The 13,077-nt window shown below is 39.5% G+C and overlaps 1 protein-coding gene across 1 annotated transcript in view; it reads left to right on the top strand.

Moving 5' to 3' along the window:
* The window catches only part of Dscam1 (Down syndrome cell adhesion molecule 1), a 63,682-nt gene that overhangs the window by 21,041 nt on the left and 29,564 nt on the right, over positions 1 to 13,077 (top strand). The window contains 9 exon segments of the mRNA XM_013321837.1: positions 2,816 to 2,995; positions 3,297 to 3,446; positions 4,082 to 4,208; positions 9,853 to 10,001; positions 10,085 to 10,268; positions 10,931 to 11,034; positions 11,235 to 11,491; positions 11,795 to 11,952; positions 12,302 to 12,456. Of these exon segments, the coding sequence (XP_013177291.1) occupies positions 2,816 to 2,995; positions 3,297 to 3,446; positions 4,082 to 4,208; positions 9,853 to 10,001; positions 10,085 to 10,268; positions 10,931 to 11,034; positions 11,235 to 11,491; positions 11,795 to 11,952; positions 12,302 to 12,456 (1,464 nt within the window).

Genomic DNA, 13,077 nt, shown 5'->3' with positions numbered 1-13,077 from the left:
TACGTGATAAGAGGAAACGCTGCCATTGTTCGATGCAAGATTCCATCTTTTGTTAGCGACTTCGTGCAGGTGGAAGCTTGGATTATGGACGACGGGCTGATATTAACGATGAATCACACTAACATAGTAGATGGTACATTTCCACGTTATGTACCAAAAACATCCTTTTCATCCGTTTATCCTAGAATCCGAAACAAGTTAGTGTAGTATCACTAACGGTAAACTTTTTTTGATAGTTGTGTCGCAGTCTTATGAGGCCGAAGCCGACAACGAATATGTTATCCGTGGCAACGCGGCCGTCATGAAATGCGAAGTGCCCAGTTTTGTCTCGGATTTCGTTTACGTTGAGATGTGGACAGATAGCGACGGTGGCACATATTATCCTGGACACAGCGAGGGTAACGCCTCATATAGATCGGCCTTCCACTTCCTCCATCCATTCATACTTGTTTTCTTATCACAGCTGTGCTGCAAACGTACGAGGGTAGGGTAAATGACGAATTCGTTTTGCGAGGCAACACCGCTATCCTTAAATGTATCGTGCCATCTTTTGTCGCGGACTTCGTTCATGTCGTGGCTTGGATCATGGATAATGAAACTGTTCTCGCTGAAGAAAATCCAAATTATGATTCCGGTAGTACTGAATACAAAATAAATAGACTACCCTAGTATCCCATCCACATCAATTTTACATCTTTACAATTCCTTCATGAAGTAAATGTAATTTACAGTTGTGCATCAAAATTATGAACCTCGGGTTACTGACGAAGATGTCTTGCGGGGTAATTCTGCCATTGTGAAATGTACCATACCATCGTTTGTTGCGGACTACGTCCAGGTCGTTGAGTGGGTAACGGACAATGAGTCCCTCCCCGTTTTTTCGTTGAGAGACTCCGAGGGCAATTACGGTAATAGAGAGCGCCCGTGCGACCTCAATTGTTCCTATCCGCTCTCCAAAAAATCCCCGGGACCTATTTTTATATTGTTGTAAATTTAAATATGTAATATTTCAGCTGTCAATCAATTCTACGAATCTCAAGTATACGATATCTACGTTATACGTGGCAATGCCGCAGTGTTCAAGTGCCATATCCCTTCGTTTGTATCTGATCATGTTCACATAATATCTTGGCATGATTCGGAAGGGGGAGAATTTTTGAGTAACGAAAACTATGGTATAGTGATTTACTGATACCAGTTTGTTTCTCCAGCTTATCCCCTCCCATTAATTTGTTCATCCTGCCTGTTACATAGATTTTTCAACTTTGCAGTTGTATCTCAGGCTTATACGGTAAATTTGGTGGAAGAAAATGTATTGCGAGGAAATTCTGCGATCTTTAAGTGTCTCATCCCAAGTTTCGTAACAGAATATGTATCGGTAGCTTCTTGGATTATATCAGAAGATGATGATGAGAAAGAAATTAAAATAAGTGATAATGAAGAGGGTACACCAAAACTTAAACTTATTTTACCTCCTTCATCCTTGTCTTCCGTTTTACTTTCCTGATAAATTCACAAATATCTACGTTTTGCTTGCAGTTGTTACACAAGCTTATACAGTAAATTTAATGGAGGAAAGTGTTTTACGTGGAAATTCCGCTGTTTTAAAATGTCATATTTCAACATTTGTTACTGAATATGTAAGCGTCTCTTCCTGGATTGTTTCTGAGGGTGACACAGATGAATTGGAAATTAAAGCCGAATCCAATGAGTCGGGTATTTTAAGTTTCTTGTTGCAAATCATAATCCTGATGTTATCCTCTTCCCTTAAAAAATAAATAAAAATGTAACAAAATTGACAATTTTTAGTGTTCCATTTTTACAGTCGTATCTCAAGCTTACACTGTGAATTTAATGGAAGAAAACGTACTGCGTGGAAACTCTGCCATTGTTAAATGTCACATCCCTAGTTTTGTCGCGGAATATGTAACAGTATCTTCTTGGATTATTTCTGAAGGAGACGTTGATGAACTTGAAATTAAAGTAACCGAGTATTCGAATTTAGGTATATTCGATATATTATCACGTTAAAACTGTCCTCCTAATCCTCACCAAATGTTTCTCGTGTATTTATGCATTATGTTAACATCAATGTGGTCCCTTATTTTGTAGCCGTTTCGCAAGCGTACACTGTAAATCTTTGGGAAGAAAATGTTTTACGTGGTAACGCTGCTATCTTAAAATGCCACATACCAAGCTTTGTCAGCGAGTATGTAACAGTCACTTCGTGGATAATATCCGAAGGAGATATTGAAGAGATGGATATTCAATTAGCTACTCAATTAAACTTAGGTATTAAAGCTTAGGTCGTCTATCTTTTTTAATCCTGGTTAATCCTTTCAGAATCCTCCTTTTAGGGATCGTCGTTACTTTTCGTTAGTAGGTACATTATAAACTGCGACAACTTTTAACGATCTTACCACATCGTTTAATATATTTAATGACTTTTCCAGTCGTCTCACAAGCTTACGATGTTAAATTCTGGGAGGAATACGTTTTGCGCGGCAATGCAGCGGTTCTAAAGTGTCAAATTCCAAGTTTTGTCGCTGAGTACGTGTCAGTCAGTTCGTGGATAATATCCGAAGATGAGAATGAACAAGAAATCAAAATAAACGATTCTGATACTCTAGGTATTTTGGGGAACATTTTAACGTTATCCTGATGTTTCCTATCACATATCCCTGCTATTTCGTGTTATTAACACTTTCATTAGCAACTCCAATATTTGTAGGGTTCTTAATGTCCGTAGGGTTATACCACGATTTGTCTTCAAGGCCATATAAGTCTTTGCTCATATTAGGTTTCATTGTTTCAGTGGTTTCTCAAGCGTACGCTGTTAATCTAATGGAGGAATATGTGTTGAGAGGGAATGCTGCCATCTTGAAATGCCACATCCCCAGTTTCGTGTCTGAATATGTTAATGTCATCTCCTGGATTATCAGCGAAGGCGATGAGGAGTTAGAAATTAAACTCGAATCTGATGAAAATTTTGATGGTATGAATATGTTGGAAATAGCTTAGACGTCTTCTTAAATCGGCTTTCAGTCATTACGATCATTCTAAACTGTATACCTTTAGGGATCTGTTCCTATTGTGGGTTCCTACCGTTCCATGGGCCTAACGGCCTACCTAAATCCTATTTCCTACTTCCTTAGATTAATGCATGTAATTCAATTTGTAAGTAAATCGCAACCTTATGTTGCGTTGCCTTTTGCTATTATTCATAATTGGAATGAATTAATTTGAGATTTTTTGATTGGCAAACGGTGTCTATAATTGTTTATCTTTTTGCACAGAGGGGAAATACCTAGTACTTCCATCTGGTGAATTACATATCCGTGATGTTGGCCCCGAGGATGGTTACAAATCTTACCAATGCCGCACTAAGCATAGACTTACCGGAGAAACCCGATTATCCGCTACTAAGGGACGCTTAGTCATCACAGGTGAGTTTTTATTTTTACTTGTTGTTTTCGCGCCATTAATTCATTGCATTATTTAATTAATATTCGGTTATAATTTTATTATAATTGTACTAGCAAACATTATACGTAGTGAATTCATGGCGTGCTTATTGATATCTTTCGGTCAAAAAAATAAAACAAAAGTTTAAAACAGCCTTAACATATAATCTGTCTCTTTTCCTATTCAAAGCTTATGATCCGGTATTTTTTTTTACTGGAAGATATAAATTTCAAATTTTATTAAAATGTAAAGTATTTTCAGTCTTGAAGTTGGAAATTAATAAAAAATAGACTGCAAATATTTTACCATTTTAAACAAAATAATCTATTTGTCTTGTTTTATTATTTCAAAACAATTTAACTCGTAGTCATTTTAATTATTTATTATATACATATATAATAAAAATAGATTACTTTGTTTTGAAACAAGTTAAAAAACACAATTTGTTTTTACTTTAGAATATAAACTTGCCTGAATGTTGGGATAGGGTATCCTGCAGAGCCTAAAATCGCAAAATCTTTGTATCGAATAACAAGGTCTTACAGGGAGTTGAAAATGTGTCGCGTTTAAGTTTGTGTCGGACCCACGTAAAGCCGCCTTCTCCCAACATGCGCAGAGCCAGTGGGCCGCGTGCCCCCCAAGTTCCCCAGTAGCTCGCAGATCACCAGCGGCTTCCTGTTTAGAGAGTCCTCTAGCGTCGCCGTGCAGTGTCCCGCACAGGCATACCCCGCTCCCATGTACCGGTAAGGCGAATTTTTAAGCTAAATTCGTTTTGCGTATTCCTCAGAGCCGATAGGGCCACTCCACCCAAACTGTCCACGACGCAAGTGAGCATCACGTTCACGACCACGGTGGGCATGTCCTTCACGTTACTCTGCCCTGCGCAGGCCTTTCCCGTCCCCATGTTCAGGTAACTTTCATTTACCCTGTATCCCAATTTATTGAAACCGATTTCTAGAGCCTGTCGGCCGCGTCCCCCCCAAGTTTGCGACCGTCCTAACCGGGACCATGTTCGAGGTTACGAAAGACGAACCGTACGCATTGCAGTGTCCCGCCCAAGCGTTCCCAACCCCACTGTTCAGGTAAATTTACACATAAAGCAAAATTAGTATTTGATTGCTTCTATAGAACCCGTTGGACGCGTTCCGCCCAAATTTTCATCCGTTGTGATGGGAACGATGATTGGAGTCAAGGATACCGAGTCATTCGCTTTACAATGCCCCGCTCAGGCGTTTCCGGTTCCACTTTTCAGGTACTAAGTTGTTGGTCTTTTAAGTTTGCGTAAAACCTTCATTATTGTTGATTTTTCTAAGAAAATTAGAATACAAAGTCCAACATTGTAAAAGTGAAATAATAGCGATGTTTTCATTTGCTCCAGAGCCTATGGGAAAAGTATCTCCAAAATTCTCAAGCTTAGAAAAAAGTCGACTCTTTAATTTTGAAAGCAATCAAAGTCTCTCTCTGTTATGTCTCGCGCAAGCTTTTCCTGCCCCAATGTTTAGGTAAGATTGTTATCATAAGTAAATGCGTTTCATGTACATTGTAAAACTTTCCTAAGAGCTCATAACACTTATTGGAATATTAAGTCACAGTATAGGAACGTTTTCTATTTTTCTTTCGATAAACAGAACCAATGGGAAAAGTGTCGCCGAAATTCCCATCGATGGAAACTGGTCGCAGCTTTACATTTTCATCTAATACGTATGTGACATTGCTTTGTCCGGCACAAGCGTTCCCTACTCCATTGTTCAGGTATTTAGCAATATACATATTGATGTTATTTCTTTAGAGCCGGTGGGCAGAGTATCGCCAAAATTCCCTTCGATGGATAGTTCGAGGAGTTTCAGCGCTATTTTAAACAACAGTTTGACGTTATTATGCCCCGCTCAGGCCTTCCCAGTTCCATTGTTCAGGTAATGCTTTGTTCGTGTTAGTAGTTGTTTCTAAAAAAGATTTATTCTTAGAGCCCGTGGGTCGAGTCTCGCCAAAATTTACGACTAGCGACAAAAGTCGAGCCTTCGATACAAAGGAAGACGATAATGTAACACTATTGTGCCCCGCGCAAGCTTACCCCGCCCCGGCCTTCAGGTATATTGACAACCTTAATATTTAAACCGCTCATTTCTGTTTCTTTAGAACCTATGGGCACCGCGGCTCCAAAAGTAGCGAGTAAAATGATCGATATATCGGAAGTTTCATTGCACGGTACAACCACATTGTTATGTATGGCGCAAGCCTTCCCCGTTCCAATATTCAGGTAATACTTATTTGTCCATAACCGTGTCGTTCTTCTTATCCTTACAATCGTAACTTATTTATCTAGAGCCCGTAGGAAGAGTACCTCCGAAGTTTCCTACTATGGATAATGTTAGAGGTTTCGATACTCATGTGAACGCTAGCGTAACATTGCTGTGCCCGGCACAAGCCTTCCCAGTTCCTCTATCAAGGTAAATATTATTATTAGATAGTGATCAATTTCACCGTTTCCTTCTAGAGCCAATAAATAGCGCCCCACCGAAAGTTCCCACCAAAATCATAGAATTCGTTGAATTCGCATCGGACTCAAGCGTTACTTTGCTTTGTTTGGCGCAAGCCTTCCCAGTTCCAGTATTTAGGTGAGTTTATATAAACGATAAATAGATACAAAGCGACAAATAATGTTACTATTTAACTGGAACAGTTATTTAATCCAAAGATTGTCAAGGGTCGTTACATTGAGGAAGAATATTACAATAGTATGTAACGATACTTTATCTTTTTAGAACCAATTGGCTCCAAAAGTCCTTCCTTTTCAAGCGGATCGAAACTAGCATGGTTTGAAATACATTATAGTCAGAATTTTGCACTTTTATGTCCGGCGCAAGGTTTTCCCGTTCCAGTGTTTAGGTAAGCACATTTATCTCCAGTTGTATACAATTAAACGATACATTTTCAGAGCCCATCGGGTCAAAATCACCGGCATTCTCGACCGATGACAAGTTAGCTTGGTTTATAAGGCACGTAGGACAAAGTTTAGCATTACTGTGTCGGGCTCAGGGATATCCTATTCCCATATACAGGTATTCAAATATTTATCACGCTCTCATTTCTATATAATCAATATTTTAGAACCCATCGGAACAAAATCGCCCGCATTTTCTACTGATAATAAATTCTCTTGGTACGTGAGGACTGCAGGGCAAGATTTAAATATCCTTTGTCCGGCTCAAGGCTTCCCCGTCCCAATATTCAGGTGAATAAATATGCCTATTTTTATTTATAGAACCTGTTGGCTCTAAATCGCCTACATTCTCTAATGATGTTCAATTCTCTGGAATAACGCGTAAGACCGGTCAGGACTTTGCACTCTTGTGCCAGGCTCAAGCGTATCCCGTTCCCATATTCAGGTAAGAATTTTAACGAAACTGAAATCAGTCGCGTGTCATTGTCGCAGAACCCATCGGTTCGAAGGCGCCTTCGTTTTCTATGGAATTTAAAAGCACTACACTTACGAAAGTCGCCGGGCAAGCGATCGTTCTTTTGTGTCAGGCGCAAGCTCATCCGTCCCCCATGTTCAAGTGAGTGTCGCTTAACTTACTATTATTAATTTTCAATTCAGAACCGGTAACCGCTAGAGCCCCATCCTTTCCGACGACTGCGTCATCTTACAATTACGATATAGAAGCAAATTCCGGCGGTTCGATGCTTTGTCAGGCACAAGGGTACCCGCATCCAATGTTCAGGTGGGTTCGGCAATGTAATGTTCCATTTTTCTCTTTTAGAGCCCATCGGTGCTAAAGCTCCGACGTTTTCCTCAGACTCTAAGGGCAGTATTTTTGTTAGAGAATCTGGACAAAATTTCGCATTGCTATGTCAATCTCAAGCTTTCCCAGTCCCAATATTTAGGTAAGTTAGAACGTAATACATTATAGCGTGTACGTGGTTTTTCCTGCACAGAGCCCATGGGATCCAAGCCACCGACTTTTACTACTGACTTTACATTGTCAGCAGTAACGAGGCATAAGGATCAAAGTTTTTCAATGATGTGCCAAGCTCAAGCGTTCCCTATTCCAATTTTCAGGCAAGTTTATTACTATAGTGGTTCATGTAATCATTGCATTTTAACTCCACTGTAAATATACGCTTGCAATATCAATATCGCAAAATCAAATATTGACAAATGTAAAAGGTACAAATCAAAGAACTATGGTAATACAGTTCAGGTCATAGTTGAGACTTTACTTTCTGTTTATAGATCGATTTATAATCACTTTTATCGATTTGAATTATGATTCCCTTTCATTGTTTTCTGCAGAGCCAGTCGGATCAAAGGCTCCCTCTTTTTCAACCGAGTCTGCGCTTTCTTCCATTAAGAGGCACGAAAGTCAAAGCTTTGCTTTACTATGCCAGGCTCAAGGTTTCCCTGTCCCGATTTTCAGGCAAGTTATTATTTATTTTGTTTGGTCACTCAGTTCGCTAATATTTTGTAGAACCGGTCGGTGCCAAGTCTCCCACGTTCTCCTCTGAGTCTATGGGGAGCATATTTAGAAAACGTATTGGACAAGGGTTCGGTCTTCTATGTCAGGCTCAAAGTTATCCTGCGCCAATTTTCAGGCAAGTCTTCTTTTACATCATTTAACACTAAACAAAGCTTTCTACTGCAGAACCGGTCGGATCTAAAGCCCCTACCTTTTCCACGGACGCTCGTAGTACAAGTTTCGTTCGATCGGTCAATCAAAGTTTCGGATTGTTGTGTCAAGCGCAAGCATTTCCTGTTCCCATATTCAGGCAAGTTAAGATTTTATAATCTACTTATGTAATTGTTCTTTCTTATATTCAATGCGCTACCCCAGTTAAAAGTTGTTGATTTCATTTGTTTTCTTGTTTATTTACGAGTTGGAAAATTTCTTCAGAGCCTATCGCAAGTGCGGTGCCAAGTGTCACGACAACGCCCAAAGCCGCGGTGCACTATGCACAGTTATCTTCGTTAGCTCTCTTGTGTCCAGCTCAAGGATATCCCGTTCCAGTTTCGAGGTGCGTTTATTGAATTAAGTCCCTGTATTCCAGAACCGACTAATAAAATTGCTCCACGAAGCGACAAAACCAGAAAGTTCGAAGGAGGAGAAATCTTTTTAGCCTCTCAAACCGAGTCTGTTTTTCTGACTTGTGAAGTCGCTGGCTACCCAGCTCCCGTGTTTAGGTAAGTTAGTATTTAGTACAAAATTTCTATAGGTCGTTGAGATTCAAACTTAGAAATGTTTGTCAAGGCATCTAATTTTAAGTCGTGTAGGTTTGGTGAGTTTGTCGTTGGATATGTATTAAGTCGTCTCTGTACTTGCAGAACCTACCAATAAAATAGCACCTCGAAAAGATTCTACTAAGCACTTTGAAGGTTGGGAGGTACTCTTCGTGTCGCGCCTCGAGGTAGCGTATTTGACGTGTCAGATCGCTGCGTATCCCGCGCCCGTGTTTAGGTGAGTGCGGCGTAATGTATGGTGACTGTCGATTTATCTTGCAGAGCCGACGGGTAGGACCGGGCCGAAAGTGACGGGCGACGGGCTTAACCGTCATATAGGACGAGGCGAGGAAAGCCTCGCGCTCCTCTGTGAGGTGCAAGCGTTTCCCGCTCCCCTAACGAGGTAGGAGATGGTGCGCCGGCCGGCCGACGGTCTCGCGCGCTCATCGTCACGCGCTCGGCTCACGTGCCATCCGATGTATTGATGTGCGTTGTCATTGCAGCCTGGCGGCGGCTCCGCGTGGCATGACGCGTGATGTACCGCGGCCGGCCGCAACCCTTATAACGCTCCTCAGCCAAAGTAACGATTGAGCGGACAGACACCTCCTGGTAAGTGTCAGGGTGTTCTTGCTTTCATTCAGACGCTTTAATCTTTACTTTGTGCTTCTCGCGAGTCATGGCTACACATTGCGTTAACTCATCCGGTCCAGGACTGCTAACGTACATTCTGATCGATTTTGCGGTGACTTTTCTCATTGTCGGATTATTTTAATTAATTCTACTCATCATCTAAAGATCTACCGTGTGGTTTTTTACTTTTCTTCACATTATGGTTTGGTTACTTCGATATTGGTGGTAGGGCGTCCAATCAAACCCAAAATTTGAAATTGTTATTTCTATACTAAACATTTTTGGCTATTCCTGCTTGTAAGAACTAATAAACAACGATTTATGTGTATTCAAATATATATTTTAAACATTATTGCTACTTGAAAATGGTATAAACATATGCCACAAGCTTTAATTCGAGCACTAAAATTTGATTCTTAGTTACAATTGTTCTTTACGTTATAATTATTTCATATAAATTAAAATTAAGCGATATTGGAAATTTTTACTGTTCAAACAATGTTACACTTGACATGAGCTGAACTCTTTCTGTATTGTTACAGATGGTACAAATTCATCGACGGCACGACAAGGAAGCAGCCCGTTGTACTGAACGACAGAGTGAAGCAGGTCTCTGGAACTCTTATTATTAAAGAGGCTAAAGTCGAGGATTCTGGGAAATATTTGTGTGTTGTCAATAACTCTGTCGGAGGTAAATTTTTTTGTATAGTCTTCTGTTACATAACGATACAGTCGGGATATAATTAAACTTATTTATATTTTTATATATTTCAGGTGAATCTGTTGAAACTGTTCTGACTGTAACCGCACCTCTCAAAGCAACTGTGGAACCCGCTACTCAAACAGTCGATTTCGGCAGACCCGCTGTCTTTACTTGCCGCTACGAGGGCAACCCTATTAAGACTGTGACATGGCTCAAAGACGGCAAAGATATGAATCATCATGACGCTATCCTAAGGTAATTAATTCAGCTATTTCATATCATCAGCTCACTATACGTCCCCACTGAGGGGCTCGGAGCCTACCCTATATTACGGGTGACTATACCTTTACAAAATTTTAGTACCCAAATATGATGATATCTTACTATTATCCAAGCTATTGACCACTAGGTCTATAATTACTATAAATCTTTCGAGAAAAAATCGTGGACAGACTCTATTAAACATAACTTTAACGACTAAACAAATACGATATATCCTCACTTCCAATTACACTTTAAAATATCTAAACAATATTAAAATATTACATCCGATTCTACTATTCTCTGAACGTATCTGCCTCCTAGAGGCGAACAACCTTGTTAGAGTTGGCAAAGGACTTAATTAATGAATTTAGAGGACTCAGCGCCAGTCGTTCATTACTTTGATGACTCCTCTCTAATCCTGATATTTTAAAAATGTTTCCTTAATTAATCTATACTTGTTTATTTTGCACGCGAACGAATGCTTCTGTGTATGATGAACCAATATTTTTGTATTCATTTCTTTAGCAAATGCTACATTTATAGACTTTGTTAATTGTGATTTTAACGATTATTTTTCATTAATGTGTTCAAATTAAAATGTTAAGTACACGTAAGTTTTTTGTGGTAATGAAGTTTTTTACTGCTATTGCCAGGATTGAATCTGTCAAGAAAGAGGACAAGGGCATGTATCAGTGCTTCATCAGGAACGACCAGGAAAGTGCCGGTGCCAGCGCTGAACTCAAACTTGGAGGACGATGTACGAGCTGAGAAGTTTTATAACCTACTTTTACCCAAATAACATATATTTGCTTCAAGTCCTATCACAAAAATATCTTTTAACTCCTTGATATTGCTACCTTCTTGCGACAAAGATCTGATCCATTAATACTTTTTAATTTTGAATTTATAATCAGGTTCAGTTTTATCGATTTTAATTATTTATTATGTTATTTACAGTCGAACCACCCCAAATCCGCCACAACTTCGGCGAACAAACTCTGCGCTCCGGGCCACCTCTGCGATTGAGGTGCGTCGCTTCCGGCAACCCAACACCCGACATCGCGTGGCTGCTCGACGGCGACAAGCTGAGCAGCGGCGACCGCCTGCAGATCGGACAATTCGTCACCGCTGATGGCAACGTTGAGTCAAACCTCAACATCTCCTCCGTGCACACCAATGACGGCGGCTTGTACTCCTGTATCGCATCCAGCAAGGTAGTACAGAATTAAAAAAAACAATTATATGCTCGCGTGGATTAGGGCTACCTTTCCATCAAAGTCCCATCAAAATCGATCAAGTCGTTCCAGAGATTATCGGGAACAAACGCAGCCTTTCGGACAAATATACAGACAGAAAAACATTTTTTTAAAAAAAAGGTTTTTCGTTACGATCAACACAAATACGTCCCGTGTGCAAAATACGATTTTTTTCTCGATATTACCTTCAGGCACTTAAATTTTTTTAATATGTATGGATGATATCTTATAACCAAGCAACAAATATTTATAACCTTTCAGGTGGGTAGCGCATCTCACGCGGCTCGCGTCAACGTGTACGGCCTGCCCTACGTGCGACCCATGAAGAAGCGGCCCGTCGTCGCCGGAGACACGCTCATCGCGCACTGCCCCGTCGCCGGATACCCCATCGAGTCCATCGTCTGGGAACGTGACAACCGGTACGCATTTCAAACATACGACTTTCTTACGTTCTGCTGCTAACAAAAATAACAGAAACATGGCCAAGGAATATAATACCGGCTAGATACTAGGCTTCATCCATGTCTTTATTCAATGAAATTGTGATCTATTCCTGCGTACATCTCCATCGCATTTGTAGCAAAGACACCCAAATTTCCCGTTTAAATCGTCTGGTAATAATAGACGTAGAATATAGAAAGAGAAGTAATTTACATAAGTACATTTATACTGTTTTTCCGAAGGCCAAACAAGTCTTCTTCTGGTGATTCATCACCCACATCTTGACTCTAATCCCCCCCGTCTCATCCGTGGTTTGTTTATTTCTAGTGTACTGCCCATCAACCGCAAACAAAAGGTGTACCCCAACGGCACACTTGTGATCGAGAATGTGGAGCGCATGAGTGACCAGGCCACCTACACTTGCGTCGCCAAGAACTCGCAGAGCTACACCGCCAAGGGAACTTTGGAATTGCAAGTCATGGGTAAGTCGATCTTACTAAGATAATTATTATTTCGTACATTTTGCTCAAATCGGTATTATATTAATGTCAGATAAAGATTTACGATATCTATCTATCTATCTATTTGTTATTGGTTATTATTTTTCTCAATATAATTACGTTTTGAGCAATTTTGTACGATGTCTATAATGTAAAAGATGTGAACTTTATAAATATGTTACAAATAGTGAGTTAAAATTTAAAATTAAGTTCATCTACTTTCTCTTTTTTATTTGATTGTTTAAAATTAAAAATTTTGGAATTAACAGTTATAAATCCAAATCTTTTACATTAAAATGTTGATTTTCATATTTGAGGAAGAGATTTCTTTCTACAAATACATTCTCTTCTACATAATTGTTATTTATGTTAGAATAATGATAATAAATCTGTTCAATTCAGTTGCCATATAGGTATTAAAATAAAAGTTAGTTATAAAGAAGAAAATGAATATACCTGTCCTAAAGAAAATGATTTCAATAGTTTGAATATTGACTGTTCTACTGTTTGTTGGCATAAAATGTTTAAAATGTTAATATTTGTAGAAAGCAATGTCCTGATTAAAGACTTAAAACAAGAATATCGTTAAAAAAAAGTTTAACG

This window comes from Papilio xuthus, unplaced genomic scaffold, assembly GCF_000836235.2.
Source record: "Papilio xuthus unplaced genomic scaffold, Pxut_1.1 DF828952.1, whole genome shotgun sequence".
Classification (NCBI taxonomy): Eukaryota; Metazoa; Arthropoda; class Insecta; order Lepidoptera; family Papilionidae; genus Papilio; species Papilio xuthus.
Note: the sequence above shows the minus strand (reverse complement) of the source record. Positions and strands in the feature narration are given on the sequence as shown.